Below are 17,019 nucleotides of genomic sequence, written 5' to 3' on the forward strand. Positions count from 1 at the left end.
GCCCAAAGCACTCTGTTTTATAACAAAGCCCACTTCTTTGCTGTGGTTGGCTCAAGATTGTTAGTTAAAACATGATGACCTGTGCACAGTTTAGGGCCACCCCTGCCCTGGCAGAATAAGCAACCCATGTTCTGATAAGAGCAGTTGAAAGCCTAATGCAGCAGCATTGCTCACAGCTGAGAAAATATTCCAGCCTCCACCTCCCACATAACTGCTGCTGCTCTCCAGCCTGCAATTTCCTCTGAGGCTCTGGATTGGTCCACAGAGTGACAGAGGGCTGGGAAAGATTCTCTATATAATCCTCAGAGAAAAAGGCAGTCCCAGACCATTTTGAAGTTTTCAAAGACTTGCTCTGCTGATAAGGACTTGTGCTCAAACCTGAGGGACTAAGCCACTTGCCAAAATGTGCAAAGGACTTGCAGCCTTGCCCCACTCATGCCTGGAAAGGTGAGAATGAGTTATTTTGTTTTAAGAGATGGAGATAAGGAAAATCTCCACCCAGGGGAGGATACCCAGAGGCAATAGAGGGCCATTGTAGTGTGTGTCAAAACAGGTGAAACAGGTGCTTGATTCAAAACTGGGAATTACCTCCTCTCTGTTAGTGACAAAGAGGTTTTGAAAGATCTGTGCTAGGAGACTGATACATTATGAGATAGATCATACATCATTTAATATCCAGAACATCATTTCCTCTGAGGAGATGCCTATTTTAGAGGTGCTCTTTCACAGTCAAAAGTGTATGGTTAAGAGTGTGGAATCCATCATCAAACTGGCTGGGTTTGAATTTGGCTCCACTACTTACTATTTGTGTGGTATTGGGCAATTTATTTAAACTCTCTGTATCTGTTTCCTTACCAGTAAAATGAATCTGCTAAGTATCTACCTTGTTAACTGGTAATGGGGATTGAGTGAACTTCTGTATATGAAACACTCAGAACACTGTCTGGCACATATTAGAACTATATAAATATTAACTTTATTACGTACATGGACTAGGAGAGGAAGACTCAGGTTTTCAATGGGGCAGAGAGGATTTTTTCATTGTTCTTTGTATCTTGATTTCATCAGATAGAAGTAGCTGGATTGTTGGATAGAAGACAGCCCTTGGGACATAGAGATTATTTATTATCTAACATTGTTTTTTAGAGAACATCTTTGAGGCTCTATGGTTGTCCTTATACTAGACAATATTCTGGAGGGAATCCTAAGCATCCAGACTAAATAAACAGAAGGAGAACAGACATCTGACTTGTTAGAAAATTTAACCTAACATTCCTACCTGATGCAAAGAAGTCGGGATGTTTCTCTCCTTCCTATTTCTTAATAATGGATTTGATTAAATTTTGTTTGCTCCAGTGCTATTTAAAGGAAATAAAGGTGATCCTTGTACACCTAACTTCATCTCTAAAGGCACTGGCAGTAGTTGCTTAAGAAGGTTTTGTTGTTCGATGGATCTGTTCTCCTGTCTATTACAGGCTCAGGTTTTCTTTTTGATGACTTTGACTCTAGAAATAATCTCAAAATGATTCTTAAAGAGATAACATCATAGCAAAGGAATTTTTCTCTAGCAATGCTGGCTAGCAACTGCAAATTAGACCTATTCTCACTTCCTGCTGTCAAAAACACAGATTATTTTTGAAAGTTGTATGTAAAAGAAAGTAGTAGGACTAGGACTTATGTAACAGCAGTGAGATTGTAACTAGGCAGTGGATAATGACTGTTGGGCCAACCTTGGGGAGGAAGACAGATTTCAATGCTGGGTAACATTTATTGCTATCAGCCTACCCCTATCTCCATAGAAAGCCTGCAAAGTAGGCAGAACACAGGGAGATGAAAGACATTTCCTTGAACATGTATAATTCTGTCCTTTTCCATTTTTGCAACACTGAGAATTGCAAATTCGAATTTTACAACAATCTTAATGCTTGCCTTTAACCCACTTATTGTTGGACATGTTTGTACTGCACTATAATGGATAAATCTTACCTTATTAATTGGTGAACATTTGACTCTAGAATGATTATACTGGTCTGCCAATAATTTTGTGATCCTATGACCCACTGTTGGCATTTAGTGGAGAATCAATAATTGTTGAAAGTTTGGCATCGTTACTAATATTGTCCTATTTGTTCTTGTAAATATGCATAATGTTTACTGAGACACATGGATGGAACATTCCTTTTATTGATTCCTATTGCTGTTTTATATCTGATTCACTAACAACATTGACGCTGAATCACTTTACAAATCTTTAAATTCTTCTGCCCCAGGATATAACTAATGTTCATGTAGAATACTATGGAACTGTGGAGCTGGGGAGCTGTCAGCACACATTCATATAAAGAACCTAAGATTGTAAGTTCTAAGGGAAAAATGATACCTGCATAAATCCTTCCAAACTTGCCTCCCCTGGTTCTACTCTTTGACTCTCACCTCCCTCATCCCCACAGGCTCCTCACTTCTTCATTTCTTCTCTTTAAGCTACAAATGAAACATGGATATGCCACAATGCTTAGATAAAGGTATTTGTAAATCCATAAAATAAATTAGGGCAACATATAAGCATTATAAAACAAATCTGGTGTGTGCGTGTAAAGCTCTGCTGAAGAGGTAAATTGCAACTTCTATATTGCATTGGAAATGGAATTCAGTTACAAAAATCTGCTTCACTTTGTCATTTATCACAGTGGAAAGAGTACTGGTTAAGGAGTAAGGAGCAAACTTAATTTTGTCTTTATCAGCAAGGTAGGTCATTTACCTAGGATTTTATTTTCTTATTTAGTGAATGAAAGTTGAGTTAGTTGTTCTTTAACATCCTTCCCAGTTGTTACATGGTTTAAATAAAGTGAGATACACCTGGTTTCACTGACTAGTGAGAGATGCAATTAAAGGAAAAAAATTCCTGATTTACTTTAAAAGTTTGGGAGTCCATTAGTGCAGATCATTAAGAATTCAATCCTGGGTTGAAATCATGGCTGTGGCAGAAGCAACCTACTCAGTGGGAGTCTGACTTAAAAGAAAACAACAGTTACTTCATCCAAAGGGGAGCTTTATAAAATAGACTTTCTCAATGTTTAGGGAAGCATTAAGCCAGAGTCAACTTTGACGTATTTGTTGAAACTATTCTTTCTTTATTTATTTAGACTTTTAAGACGACTGCTCATTAAACTCAAAGTTGACCTGACATATTTTTATATATTTAAGGAGACCAATAATCCTAACATTTGAGCAATAAATAGCCACTACCCCACAATTTTTACCTTCTGTCATATTGAAACCTGTGCTGGATGGGCGGAACTCTTAGAGAGTCAATGGAAAAGGACAGAGTTGAGTCAATTTAGAGTCTTATTTTTACCAGGGATTCCCTGATTTTGAATTTTAGTCTTCTCCTAAAAATTCATTTTATTTTGTCTCTTGAATTCCTCTAAACAAGTTTAATTTTTAAGGTAAATACTGCTCTTTGGAAAAAGATGTAAGTATTCTAAAATAAAAAGTATTACTTTTATTCCCCAAAAGTTGTCATCATTATGTAAAGCAACCAGTGTGATTATTATTATCTTTTGTTCATCGGTGTTGACTACTCCTGACACCAAATTTACATTCATTCGTTTTTTAATTTAATTTTATTTTTTTGTCTTTTCCAGGGCTGTGCCCATGGCATATGGAGGTTCCCAGGCTAGGGGGTCTAACCAGACCTGTAGCCATCAGCCTAGGCCAGAGCCACAGCAACTCAGGACCTGAGCCATGTCTGCGACCTACACCACAGCTGACAGCAATACTGGATCCTTAACCCACTGAGAGAGGTCAGGGATTGAACCTGCAACCTCATGATTCCTAGTCGGATTTGTTAACCACTGAGCCATGATGGGAACTCCCAAATTTACATTCTTGACTAAATTGGGGAGTAAAAGAGCAATGAAGTCAGTTACTGACAAAGTATTTTCCCTAGGCTGTTATTTTGTCAGTAACTTCCACAGATGTATCTTTAACTTCCACAGATAATCTGACATAGATCTGATTTCTGTTTAGGATTATAAAGTCTGCTAGTGGCTGAAATACATTCACACATCTGCCCATCTCAAATGTGTGGTAATGCTGGGAATTTCAGGGGCTCTGGAAAGTCAATGGGGAAAGCAACGTTTTGTTTTGCTGTCTAGTATTATTTTACTAAATATTTAATTTTCCCCATCTCTAATTTATGTGGGTTTAACTATGGACAATTTAGGGTAAAAAGACGCCTAGTAATCAGGCCCTGAATCAACTAATCTTTTAAGGTTGTCAAGCCACACAGAAGCAACAGAGTGAATCAAGTCTCCTGGGTCCATAGGATTAAGTAAATACAGCTTTTACCAAAGGTGTGAGCATATCCTTGGGCCAATTATAGAGAAAAGATAAGCACCTAGTGAATTACAGACTAGCAATGAACTTGACTACATGAAAAATGAGTCAGATTGGACAGAGGATCATCGAAGAAGCCTAAAGAGTTAGTAGGGTTTAATATCATGCTCTCTGGAAACAAGTGTGAATTTGAAGCTTGCTATTGTGGATAAAGAGTCTTGTGACATGATTGCAGATACTCCAGTGAAACTCTGTGATCTTAAGAAAATGAATAAACTATTTAATAAAATCGAGGGGGGTGTCACTAAGAAAAACATTGTTTCAATTCTTACTGATGAAACAATTTCGATTGACTCTCTGGTTTGCCTTTCCAACCACCACACTTGCCTCATGCATACAAATGAAAGACCTCTCAGGGAAATTTCAGTCCAGGTAAGGAGATAAAGAAGAAGAAAGTTGCCCTCTGTGTTGAGATCCACTATGGAAGGAGAAATGCACTGATGGTTAAGAAGCAAAAAAGTGTGGGGGTGGGGGTGTCATAGAACTTTCGGTAATCAGGAAAGACTGAAAGAAGTCACAGGGGATGATGCATGACTAAGGTTGATATTTATGAACTAAGCCTGAAAGGGTAGAGGGGTTGGTCAGGTCCAGATAAGAAGAGAGAAGGAAGGTATTCCAGGCCAAGGGGCAAGGACTGCCTGGGTGGGCAAAGGCTTGAAGGTAATAAGGGCCCAGTGAGTTTGTCTGATGCAGTGACATCTCTGTGTAATCCCTATTCTCTCCTGTGCAAGCAAGGAGGGAACTGTGAATTTCCAGTAACAGTTAACCTCCTATGCAGCTCGTCCTGCATACTGTTTCCTTGGAACTTGTCCAGTGCCCATCCACTCTGAAGATTGAAAAGATTTTGCCTCAAGTCTTCAATTACTGAAAAGACAATCTGCACTTGCACATATATAATGCGGACTTAAGAAATATTTTCTCGGAGTTCCTGTGGTGGCTCAGTGGTTAACATGCCCGACTAACATCCATGAGGATGTGGGTTCCATCTCTGGCCTTGCTCAGTGGGTTAAGGATCTGGTGTTGCCGTGAGCTGTGGTGTGGGTTGCAGATGCGGCTCGGATCCCGCATTGCTGTGGCTGTGGTGTAGGCTGGTGGCTACAGCTCCGAATGGACCCCCAGCTTGGGAACTTCCATATGCTCTGCGTGCGGCCCTAAAAGACAAAAAGACACAAAAAAATTCTTAAAATAAATAAATGTGTAACAAGCACAAATAATTGTGTAGGAAGGAGAGATAGACCTGCTTCCAGGTTGGCCCAATGCTTTTTCTGCTTCAAAGGAATAAGGAAGGATGATAGCAGTGATTTTCAGGCTACAATGGGAAAAAGAGTGTATGTTTCAAAAGGAAGAGGGATTCTTTCTGGGGTAGAGTGGGAGTGGGGTTGGGAGAAGAAGAAAGCTTTTCTATTTTATCAGGAAAACCTTGTTAAAAAGGTGAGTCTTTCTGTTAATTTTGTTTCTAATGATAGCATTTAGCTGTGGGGGAACCTCACAAAATTGTATCCCTTCCTCTGCCCTTACTGTCACAGCTTCCTTAATGAATTACATTCTGTATTTAACTGTTGCCTCTTCTTATTCTTTCTTTCATCTAGTCAGGGCTGTGTTGAAACACTAGACATCAAGTCAAAACACTTTTAGATCCCAGAATCTTAAGTCTGGAAAGATCCTGAAAGGTTATCTAGTTTGTTTTTCCTTCCTTAGCAAGGACTGCAGCACTGCAGTTATTGGCTGTTTAGCACTATTATCTAAAGAGGGAGTTTATATTTCTGGGGCCAGTGTTAATGGCTTTTGTCTGTTCTGATGGCCCGGAGGCAAAGGAACTAAACTTTAATTAGTTCAGTCAGGATCCATCCTTAGTAACAGGAACCAGAATGTGGCTGGGGGCCAGACGATAACATGTCTCTATCTCTTCTTTTCCTTTGAAGTTGATTCAAATAGGGTCTCAGATAACATTAAACCTACACTCTAGCTGAAAGGCTGAGTCACCCAGAGGATAAAGACCAATGAAAGCCTTCACTCCCAAGATTACAGATTTTAGGAATATTAAAGAAAACACAGAGTAAGGAAGGATGTAAGTTCATGGTCTGTCCCCTGCTGTAATGTCAGCAATGTGGTGGAGTGGAAAAAACATGGAAATGGTAACTCCCCTTCTATTCCTTCCTAGCTGTATGAACGTGTAAAAATAACTTCTCTGAGTTTTATTTCCTTGTCTGTATAGGAGGATATTTATCTTGTTGGGGACAGATGCTTTAAGAAATAAGTGAAATTGGAGTTCCCGTCGTGGCGCAGTGGTTAACGAATCCCACTAGGAACCATGAGGTTGTGGGTTCGGTCCCTGCCCTTGCTCAGTGGGTTAACGATCCGGCGTTGCCGTGAGCTGTGGTGTAGGTTGCAGATGCGGCTCGGATCCCGCGTTGCTGTGGCTCTGGCGTAGGCCGGTGGCTACAGCTCCGATTAGACCCCTAGCCTGGGAACCTCCATATGCTGCGAGAGCGGCCCAAAGAAATAGCAAAAAGACAAAAAAGAAAAAAAGAAATAAGTGAAATAATGTATGTAAGGTAAATAGTGTTTAGTAATGCACTCCTATTGAATATTTAATTTCCTTTCATCCTTCTTTTCCTCTTTATAGTCAGGAAAACATCATTTAAGTTTCAGTCATCTGCCAAGGCCTTTGATAAAACATTTCTTTCCATACTTCCTCATCATAATCTCATCATAACTTAGTAATGATGAGTTTATATGATAGTACAATATTTTTGCCATTTCACTTACGGTAGATATCTGTTTTTGAAACAATAAATCAGTTATGTACAAAACGTTAGAAGACATGCAAACCATGACCATGCTTAAGAAATTACAATCCTTTAATGTCCTTAGTCCGTAAGCCTCCAAATAACCTCAAAGGTCTTTTTGCAGTTAAGACTGTTTGACGCAAGATTCAAACAAGGGTCACACATTTTTGTTTTGTTTTGTTTTTTTTGGACTACTATTACATTCTATTATTAGACTGATTAACACTAGTCACTAATCTAGTGTTCTTTCTACAATTACTTGGGCTCCAGTTATGGAAAACCACTTCTTGCAAACACACTTCAAGGACCCTTAGAGATTGAAAGACCAGTGCCTTCTATCTAGTGGGGGGACCTTAGCCATCTTAATTTGGGCCTGCTTGTTAAAGCAGAATGTAGCGAAGCATCCATGGTTCATAAACAAGTGATCTGTGGAGTGTCCTCCGGTGCCTTTTTACCCAGCTCTCACATCCTGTTACCCAGTGCAGAAAGCCCCTCACAAGGCTCCCACCAGCTCTTCTACCTCAAATCATGTTTGCTAAGCTCCTACAGTGTGTAGTATACCATGCCTGGAGGTGGAATACAGTTGGGGCACAGATCCTTTCCCTCCTCTTTCACTTCACGACAGTGATAAAACTAAGCCCTGGTCCCCGAGGTTGGTTTGCATGAAATCAGACCACTCTCAAGACTGAAAGAGTTACCCCAAGTCACCACCCCAGTACTGATATCCCATAAAGCCCAGGGTCACACATTGAGATTGGTCCAGAGTCTCTTAAATCTCTCCGAATCAATAGTCTTTAATTTCTTCTTTTCCTGCAATTTATTTGTAGAACACAGATTTTTTTTTTTTTAGATGTAAGTCTCAAATGTTATGTAACACATACTGGGTGGCGAACTCTGGTATACTGAGCTGTAACCAAGGTTTCTACTAAGTGACAGAGGGCAGTCATGAGCCAGATCCCTTTCCAGGCCTCATTATTGCATTTGCAAAAAGTGAGAAATCAATTTCATGATTTGTCGCACTCCTTCCAGCTCCACTACTTAATTATTCTTGATTTGGACACTGTGTATTCTGAAGAAAGACTGCATTTTTTTTTTGTTTGTTTGTTTGCCTTTTGCCATTTCTTGGGCCGCTCCCGCGGCATATGGAAGTTCCCAGGCTAGGGGTCTAATTGGAGCTGCAGCCACCGGCCAACGCCAAAGATTGCATTTTTATTCTAATTTTTCCAACTCTTACCAAGTCCCATGAGAAGGCCATGGAAACACCAGACTTCTGGATGCAGCTTAAAGGCAGCAATGAAAAGTATTGAATTTACTTCCAGTCACTTAGGATCTCAATGGACTAAATTCAGTACCCTGTATTTCTTTTCTTTTCTTTCCTCCCCTTTTTTTTTCTTTTGACCATGCCCACACCATGTGGAAATTCCTAGGCCTGGGATTGAACCTGCACTATAGCACTGACCAGAGCCACAACAGTGGCAATGCTGGATCCTCAACTTACTAAGCCACCAGGGAACTCCTATATTTCTTAAAAATACTAGTATCCAATTCAGAATAAACTTCTGGCTTATGAAAAATATAAAAGTAGTGACATGTGACTTTTTTTATTTTGGTGAAATCCATGAAAGGAACAGTTGGTCTCAGTTTCTTGTAGAATTTGAGGGTGAATTAATAGGATCAAAGATTATGGATTATAAGTCTATAATTCTGGTACTGTTGAACCTTGAACAACTCTAGGTTTAAGGGAGCCAACCCTCCATGGAATGGAAAACCCACTGACTCCCCCATATCTGTAGTTCTTCATCTGCGGATTCAAACAACTGCTGATGGGGTAGTACCATAGTATTAACTATTAAAAAAAAATCTGCATATAAGTGGACCTGTGCAGTTCAAACTGTAGTTGTTCAAGGGTCATTGTATGTTATTTACAGTTAATTTAGTTCTCCCTTGTTTTAAGAGCGTAAGGTCCTTGAGGGCATGGAGGAAAAGTGAACCAAGGACACAGACACCCCCAACTTTGTGGATGTGGTGAGCTAAGCTTCTTTCACACTATGTCCTTACGTGTTTCTCCAGAGAGTAGAAACAGTGGCCCACTTATGCCCTTCTGAATGCTGCCCAGAAGGAGACTCATCCTTCAACTTAACTGTGGGAGTTTCCATCCTTGAGAGTGGAGAAGAAGGGCAACTTGAAGTTTCTACACCTTTACATAACTAGCCAATTTTCATATACCAGTTGAGCAGATCTTGGAGTACAGACAGTTCTTGATGTGACATGAAGACTGCTTCTGACTACATAAATCCATGTCAGACGGACTAACAGACAGACAAACACATATGTATACATATGTACTGTGTAGTGACTGTGATTTCCAACTAGAATGAGGACCTATAGCTTGCCTCTAGACCGGGCATTAGAAATTGGATCTTTCCTAGAAAATCTCTAGGTGTGGCCAGCCTAACCATAGTTGCATGCACCACCGGTATGGCTAATGCATATGCGACTATGAGCTTACTCACCCTGACCATCATGCTCCTGCAAAGTCCAGACAGGGTATTTCCTTTCAAAGCATGGTAATAAGTTGCCATGTTGAGATAAAATAACTTGGCCTGACACTTTTTTTTCTCCTTCACAAAGGAAATATTTTGGAGTTGAAAAGATGCAGCTTTGCACAGTAGGTACCTGATAATCACCTTGGCTTCATGAATAGCAGATAATGCTACTGTCGTTTTATATTCTACTTCTTTTTCTTTCTCTTTTCCAATTGCTTCCCCCAGACACCTCTCAAAACAATACCTAACCCATCTGCACAAAATATCCCTCAGATCCTAAGTTTACATTCTAGAGCAATGTTAGAACTCTCAGCTTAAGGTCAGAGGAAGAGATAAAACATGAAGTAAAATACTTGAAAAATGTGAAGTGCTCTACTATGCAAGTGCTCATTACTGGGAGTGAAATGTGTGGAGCTGTTTTTGTCAAGCTACTACTTTTTGACTTTTTTGTGTGTGTGCAGACCATCTGTTTTTCGAAGAGGGACTTGTCTTTGGGGATTCAGGAAGTTTAGAAAGAATGAAGATGTTTCATTACCAAACTAACTTGTTGTATTTTGGCAATTTATTTTAAGTATTTTAAGTTCACAACAGACACCTGGGTCAACAGGAGCGTGGGACTGAATGACCTGTGTGCTTTGGGACAAGGTCAGTAGTGTAGGTCACACTGAAGACTTTCCCAGGAGAGACTGCTCTCTAAAGTCTGGTGCTTTCTGGATGACAAGCTTCCAGAGTCCTGGACTTTGTTTCTGAATCCCCAAAAACAGAACATGTATGTCACTTGAACACATGCACATGCATGCACAAAGCATATGTGCAACCACACCCACACACATCAGATAATTTTTATGACCTGGAAAAAAAGATGGATTTGTTGTTGAAATCAGGGATCCATGCAGACAGAGTGTCTGAGCCTGTTAGGAGGAAGTAATTTTTTTCATATAGATGAATGCAGATCGATGGGGGATTATTTTTCTCCCTTTTAAGATTAAATTTTACACTTTCTCTTTCAGCTGGCAAGAGTGAAGAAAAGTACCTTCTCTAAGTTGGGATTTTCTGAAAATTCTAATTTGACAGTTCCAAAAGCCTTTAAAAAATTTTTAAATTGCCCTCTTTTATCTCCCAGATCCTCTAAGAATAGTTTAAGCTTTCTCTTTATGCTTCAGACAGGCTCTGAATGTTTGCAATTATGCAAAATTTGAGTGCACATGGCTGGACTGAAGCTGAGGGAAAGGAATATGTAAGTTTCATCAGCTACTTATGGAAGATATTTTATTAAATGGATACCGGATTAAGAGCACAAAAAAGACAAGAATAGCAAAGACAACAGACAATTCTGACAGCGTAGAATTCAGTGCCTAGCACAATTTTGATCACATACATGCACACGATAAAGTTCTGGTGACTTAAATTCATAGATTCTGTCCTTTAAGATAAGATGGGATTTCCCTCCCCCCCTCCTTTTCTAATGTGACCAGCTTAGAATCACAGAGAGAGAGAATAGCATCAGGGTCACAAACCAATTCCTTCTCTTAAAATAGATGTGGAAACAGGTCCAAACTGGAATTCCCTCTGTAGCTCAGGGGGTTAAGAACCTGACATAGTGTTCATGAGGATGTCGGTTTGATCCCTGTCCTCTCTCAAGGAGTAAAAATTCTGGCATTACTGCAAGCTATGGTGTAGGTCGAGGAGGTCGTGGCGTAAGCCTGCAGCTGCAGCTCTGATTCAGCCTCTAGCCAGGGAACTAAAACAAACAAACAAAAAAGGTCCAAACTGTTTGGTAGCTTGTCCAAGACTACATAGCTAGAGTTGGAGGTAATTCAAAGTCTCTGGATTTACATACCACCTTCATTTTATTTTATCTGATGAACTTTAATTTATGAATTTTGGCTGTCTTCACTTTTGAAATATTTTTTCTTAACCCATAGACAACATCTTTCAAAAGGTTTTGATTAGGAAACAACCTGTAGTCTTTAAGAAAAAAGATGATTTAAAAATTTTTAATTACCAGATGCTTATAGCTGTCAATTACAACATTGGAATAGCATGAAAGAGGGGCTATCTCATAGTAATTAAGGGCTCGGGAGCTGATGTGAGATTGGGTTGGGACTCCTACCAGTCTCATTTACTGGATGATTTTGGACAGATCCCCTAGATTTTCTGTGACAAGTTTTGTCATCTACAAGATGGGGAGAACATTTACACCTCCCTCAGGATTGTTATGACCCTAAATAAGGTTATGATTATATGTGTTGAATGACTATCAGCTGGGGAACGTGCACTTTCTCTAAGTGTGTGATGTTTCTTAGTTATCTTCATGTTGGGAGATGTAGCCAAGTGTTAAGATTGGAGCCAGAACAGAGGACTGGAAAGCATCCAAAACTACTTTCATCTCCCTACAGAGCTTAATAGGAAGTATGTAAATGAGACTCAAAAGGAAGGGCCATTATAAAGAACATTAGAAAGCAAATGAGACAACTAGATGACAGGAAGCAAGAGGGAAGGGGGATCAAAGGTAATCCTTCTGAGCCTGGGGGTTGATGGAATAAGGACTATTGGCAGAATTTGGTTGCTTGCCGGGGATGTTCTTTTTAGGAGTATGTAATGAGTTTATTCCTCTGAACTCTGATCTTCTCCTTTAGGAATTCTTAGATAATGGCAAGTCAGAACAGCTTATCTTGACTTTCTTGACAGTTTTATAGTTACTAAATTAATTCAATTAAAGAAAACCCAACTGTAACTTCAGGGAATAACTCCTAGATAGCTATGCCATAAAAATTAAGCCTGTAGGACACTGTGTCTGGTTTGAGCTTTGGAGGCTAAGGGAGAAGGTGCAAAACTAGAAAAAATAGCTGGTCCAGGGAGGACATTTAGATAACTAAATGTTGAAATACAGAGCATTAGGAAAGGAGAAAAGAATTAATGCTAACTAAAAATAGAAAATAGAATGCAGAAAAGAAAACAGTCTGACTGCCTTAAGTCTCTTTTCTGTAGTGAATCAACTCTGAAAAACAGAAGCTAGGAGAGGGTGTATTTATTCTCTATATGCTGCTGTAACAACTGCCAGAAGTTTAGTGGCTTAAAGCAATGCCAACTTATTCTCATACAGTTCTATGAGAGCAGAAGTCTAAAATAGGTGGCATTCTTCCTGGAGGGTCTAGGGAAAAAGTCATTTTCTTGCTTTTTCTAATGTCTGGAAGCCACTTACATTCCCTGGCTCATGGTCCCATCCTTGATCTTTAAAGCCAGTAGTGTAGTATCTTCTATTACCTCTCACTCTGCTTCCTCTGGCACATAACTTTCAGACTCTGCCCTCTTGCCTTCTTCCTTCAAGGACCCTTGTGATTACATTGGGTCCACCCCAATAATCCAGGGTAATCTCTCCACCTAAAAATCCTTAACTTTATCAGCAAAATCCCACATGTCCTAAGAATTAGGATGTGGACATTTTGGAGGGCTACTATTTAGCCTTCCACTGAGGGACATGTGGGAATGTAACTTCTGTCTGTGACTCACTGCCCTTTCTCCTTCTGTGCCTGTGTCTGTGCCTTGCAGACCGTTCTTCTGTCATCTTAAGTGAATATTTAGATGGCAGTCTATGTCTCAAGGGTTTATCTAGATATTTTTCCTATAGAAGACATTGTTCTTCCCTTCTTTTCTTCCATGGGATATCCCAGGCACCCTCTCTGGCCCTGCTTCCCCAAGTTCTCAGGTCTTTTTTCTCTTGTTGCATTTTATAGTTGATGGTCTCGTATTGGCTCTGACTTGCATCTGCAATACAGAAAATTATATTTGCATTTCTCTAGGATTGCTGTGTCTTCAGTCCAGAGGAGAGAGCTCAGCTCAAAGATGGCTCTTTGGCATCTTTCTTGCAGTTCGGTGGCTAGATAACCATCTGCTTGGTTTCTGGATCTATCCCCACCCTGAGTCCAGATTTCCAACTTAGTAACCCCTATCCCAGGAACCACACAACTGGGAGAAATCCAAGTCTATGTGTGAGTGCCACAGGGCAGAATTCATTGCTTGCTGGGAGAAAAAAATTGAAGGAATGCTCTAAAAATAATGGAGAGAAATTTCCAGGATTATGACCCTGTGACATATGCCTGAACCTTGAAAACTTCTTTGAAATTTTTAGAAAACATATTAGGACGATCGAGACTTCCATATTAAGGTTTGGGAAAGATTGCTGGGGAACTGGAGAAAGACAAAAGAGAGCATCCACATCATTCTCTCTCCTCCCCTGGCACACAGGATTCCAGCCAAATTGCACATCCCACATAGCTACCCCTCTGAGAACCTCTCTCTTTTTTCTCTCAGGGAGAAACTAAACTCTACATCCCTTGAACCCTCATGGAAAATTTTCATCTTGTACTTTTTATCACTTCTTCCCATACTTTCCTCAGATTCAACTTCGGTTGGGTATTTGACAGTATCTAATTTAATTCATATCCTAACTCTGCAAGGAAGATGTTATCAACATTACTATTTTACCAGTAAGGAAGCACACATAAGTTAAATGCCTGGCCCAGGGTCAGATAATACACCCCATGTGCCTGAGTTCTGGTGTTCTGATGTTCTTTTCTTTTCTTTTTTTTTCCTTTTTAAGGGCTGCATATGTGGCAAATGGAAGTTCCCAGGCTAGGGGTCAAATCGGAGTTACAGCTGCTGGCCTATGCCACAGCCACAGCAGCACAGGACCCAAGCCACATATGTGACCTACAGCACAGCTCATGGCAAGGCTGGATCCTTATCCCACTGAGTGAGGTGAGGGATCAAACCCACATTCCCATGGATGCTAGTCAGGTTCGTTGCCATGGAGCCACAATAAGAACTCCTGCTGTGCCAATTTCAAACTTGGGACTCATTTCCCCCATACCTTACTTAAATCCATCCCAATAAAACTATGTATATCATGGCCCACTGTATCTGAGGCTTGTGCAGATTTGAACAACCAGGGATCAAAAGTATTCGAGGGAAAAAAAAAAATCCAGAAATCTCCAAAACACAAAACTTAGATTTGCTCCATGCTGGCAACTATTTTTCTAATATTTACATGGTATTTACAACTATTTACATGGCATATACATTGTATTAGGTAATATAAGTATCTAGAGATGATTTAAATGGGGATATGTGTAGGTTATATGCAAATATTATAGCATTTTATCTAAAAGACTTGAGCATTCATGGATTTGGTATAAGAGTCTATATATATATGAGATTGTTTTGGTCTCAACTTATATATATAAGTTGTTGGTCTCTTAATTGCAGGTGCATCTCCAGTGTCCTGCATTCATACCCTCCTCTTCTCATGATTTCTGATTTTGGTGGCATAATTGTGCATGGATGATTTCATATCTTTACTGTATATATACCTTTACTGGTGAGCCTTGTCATTTGTGGTATTTTTGTTTCCTGTTGCAGCTTTTCCTTTTCTACCTAGAGAAGTTCCATTAGTATTTGTTGTAAAGCTGGTTTAGTGTTGCTGAATTCTCTTAGCTTTTGCTTATCTGTGAAGGTTTTGCTTTCTCCTTCAAATCTGAATGAGAGCCTTGCTGGGTAAAGTAATCTTGGTTGGAGGTTTTTTCCTTTCATCGTGTTAAGTATATCGTGCCACCCCCTTCTGGCCTGCAGTTTCTGCTGAAAAATCTTCCAATAACCTTATTGGGGTTCCCTTGTATGTTTTTTGTTTCTTTTCCCTAGCTGCTTTCAAGATTTTCTCTTTGTCTTTAATTTTGGTCAGTTTGATTAATACGTGTCTCCGGGTGTTCCTCCTTGGGTTCATTTTATATGGTACTCATTGTGCTTCCTGGATTTGAGTCAGTGGTTTCTTTCCCATGTGAGGGAAGTATTTGTCTATTATCTCTTTGAATAATTTTTCTGTTCCCTTCTCTCTCTCTTCTCCTTCTGGCACTCCTATAATATGGAATTGGTGCATTTAACGTTGCCCAAGAGTTCTCTGAGACTCTCTTCATTTGTTTTCAATCTTTTTTCTCTTTTCTGTTCCACATCCATAATTTCCACTAATCTGTCCTCCACCTTGCTTATTCATTCTTCTGCCTCCTGTATTCTGCTGTTGGCTGCTTCTAGTGAATTTTTTATTTCAGTTATTGTACTTTGCATCTCTTCTTATGTAAGTTTTATATCTTGTATCTCTTTGCTCAGTGTTTCCTGTAAGTTATCCATCTTTGCCTCCAGTTTATTCCAATGTCTTGTGTCATCTTCAGCATCAACAGTCTAAAGTCTTTTTCCTGGAGGCTGAGATTCTGCAGATCACTTAGCTGATTTTCTGGGGTTTTTTCTTTCTCCCTCATCTGAGTTATAGTTCTCTGTCTTTTCATTTTTATAGGCTTTTGGTGTGGTGACCTTTTTACAGGTAATAGAGTTGTAGCCTCTCTTACTTCTGGTGTCTGCCCCCTTGTGGCTGAAGTTAGTACAGGGGTTTGCTGTAGACTTCTTGTTGGGAAGGACTGATGCCTGCCCACTGGTAGGTGGAGCTGATTCCTATCCCTCTGGTGGGTGGGGCTTTGTCTCTGGGTGAGATTAGAGGTGGTTGTATGCCTGGGGAGTCTTTAGGCAGCCTGTGTACGGATGGGCGGGGCTGTGATTCCACCTGATTATTGTTTGGCCTGGGGCTTCTGGGTGGGGCCAGATTTTCCCAAAATGGCCACCTCCAGAGAAAGGCATGCTGCTGAATATTCCTGAGAGCTTTGCTTCCAATGTCCTTTCCCCACAACAAGCCACATTCACCCCTGTTTTCCCAGGAGGTCTTCCAAGAACTGCAGTCAGGTTTGACCCAGATTCCTATGGAGACTTTGCTTTGCCCTGGGACCCAGTGCACATGAAGTTCTGTGTGTATCTTTTTTTTTTTTTTGTCTTTTTAGCTATTTCTTGGGCCACTCCCTCAGCATATGGAGATTCCCAGGCTAGGGGTTGAATCGGAGCTGTAGCCACCGGCCTACAGCCAGAGCCACAGCAACGCTGGATCCGAGCTGCATCTGCAACCTATACCACAGCTCACGGCAACGCCAGATCGTTAACCCACTGAGCAAGGGCAGGGACCGAACCCGCAACCTCATGGTTCCTAGTCGGATTCGTTAACCACTGTGCCACGACAGGAACTCCCTGTGTGTATCTTTTAAGAATGGGGTCTCCTTTTCCCCTGTCCCGTGGAGCTCCTGGGCACAAGCCCCACTGGCCTTCAATGCCAGATGCTCCAGGGGCTCTTTCTCCCAGTGCCAGATCCCCACATGTGGGGCTCAGAACTCTCACTCCTGTAGGTGTGTCTC

At 40.5% G+C, this 17,019-nt stretch overlaps 1 protein-coding gene across 1 annotated transcript in view; it reads left to right on the top strand.

Annotated features, from left to right (window-relative positions):
• The first annotated feature begins 300 nt into the window (after positions 1-300).
• RGS5 (regulator of G protein signaling 5) overlaps positions 301-17,019 on the top strand; it is a 53,915-nt gene continuing 37,196 nt past the window's right edge. Inside the window, exon 1 of the mRNA XM_047784039.1 lies at positions 301-447. Within this exon, the coding sequence (XP_047639995.1) occupies positions 404-447 (44 nt within the window). The 5' untranslated portion in view covers positions 301-403. The remainder of the gene's footprint in view (positions 448-17,019) is intronic.

This window comes from Phacochoerus africanus, chromosome 6 (assembly GCF_016906955.1).
Source record: "Phacochoerus africanus isolate WHEZ1 chromosome 6, ROS_Pafr_v1, whole genome shotgun sequence".
Lineage (NCBI taxonomy): Eukaryota > Metazoa > Chordata > Mammalia > Artiodactyla > Suidae > Phacochoerus > Phacochoerus africanus.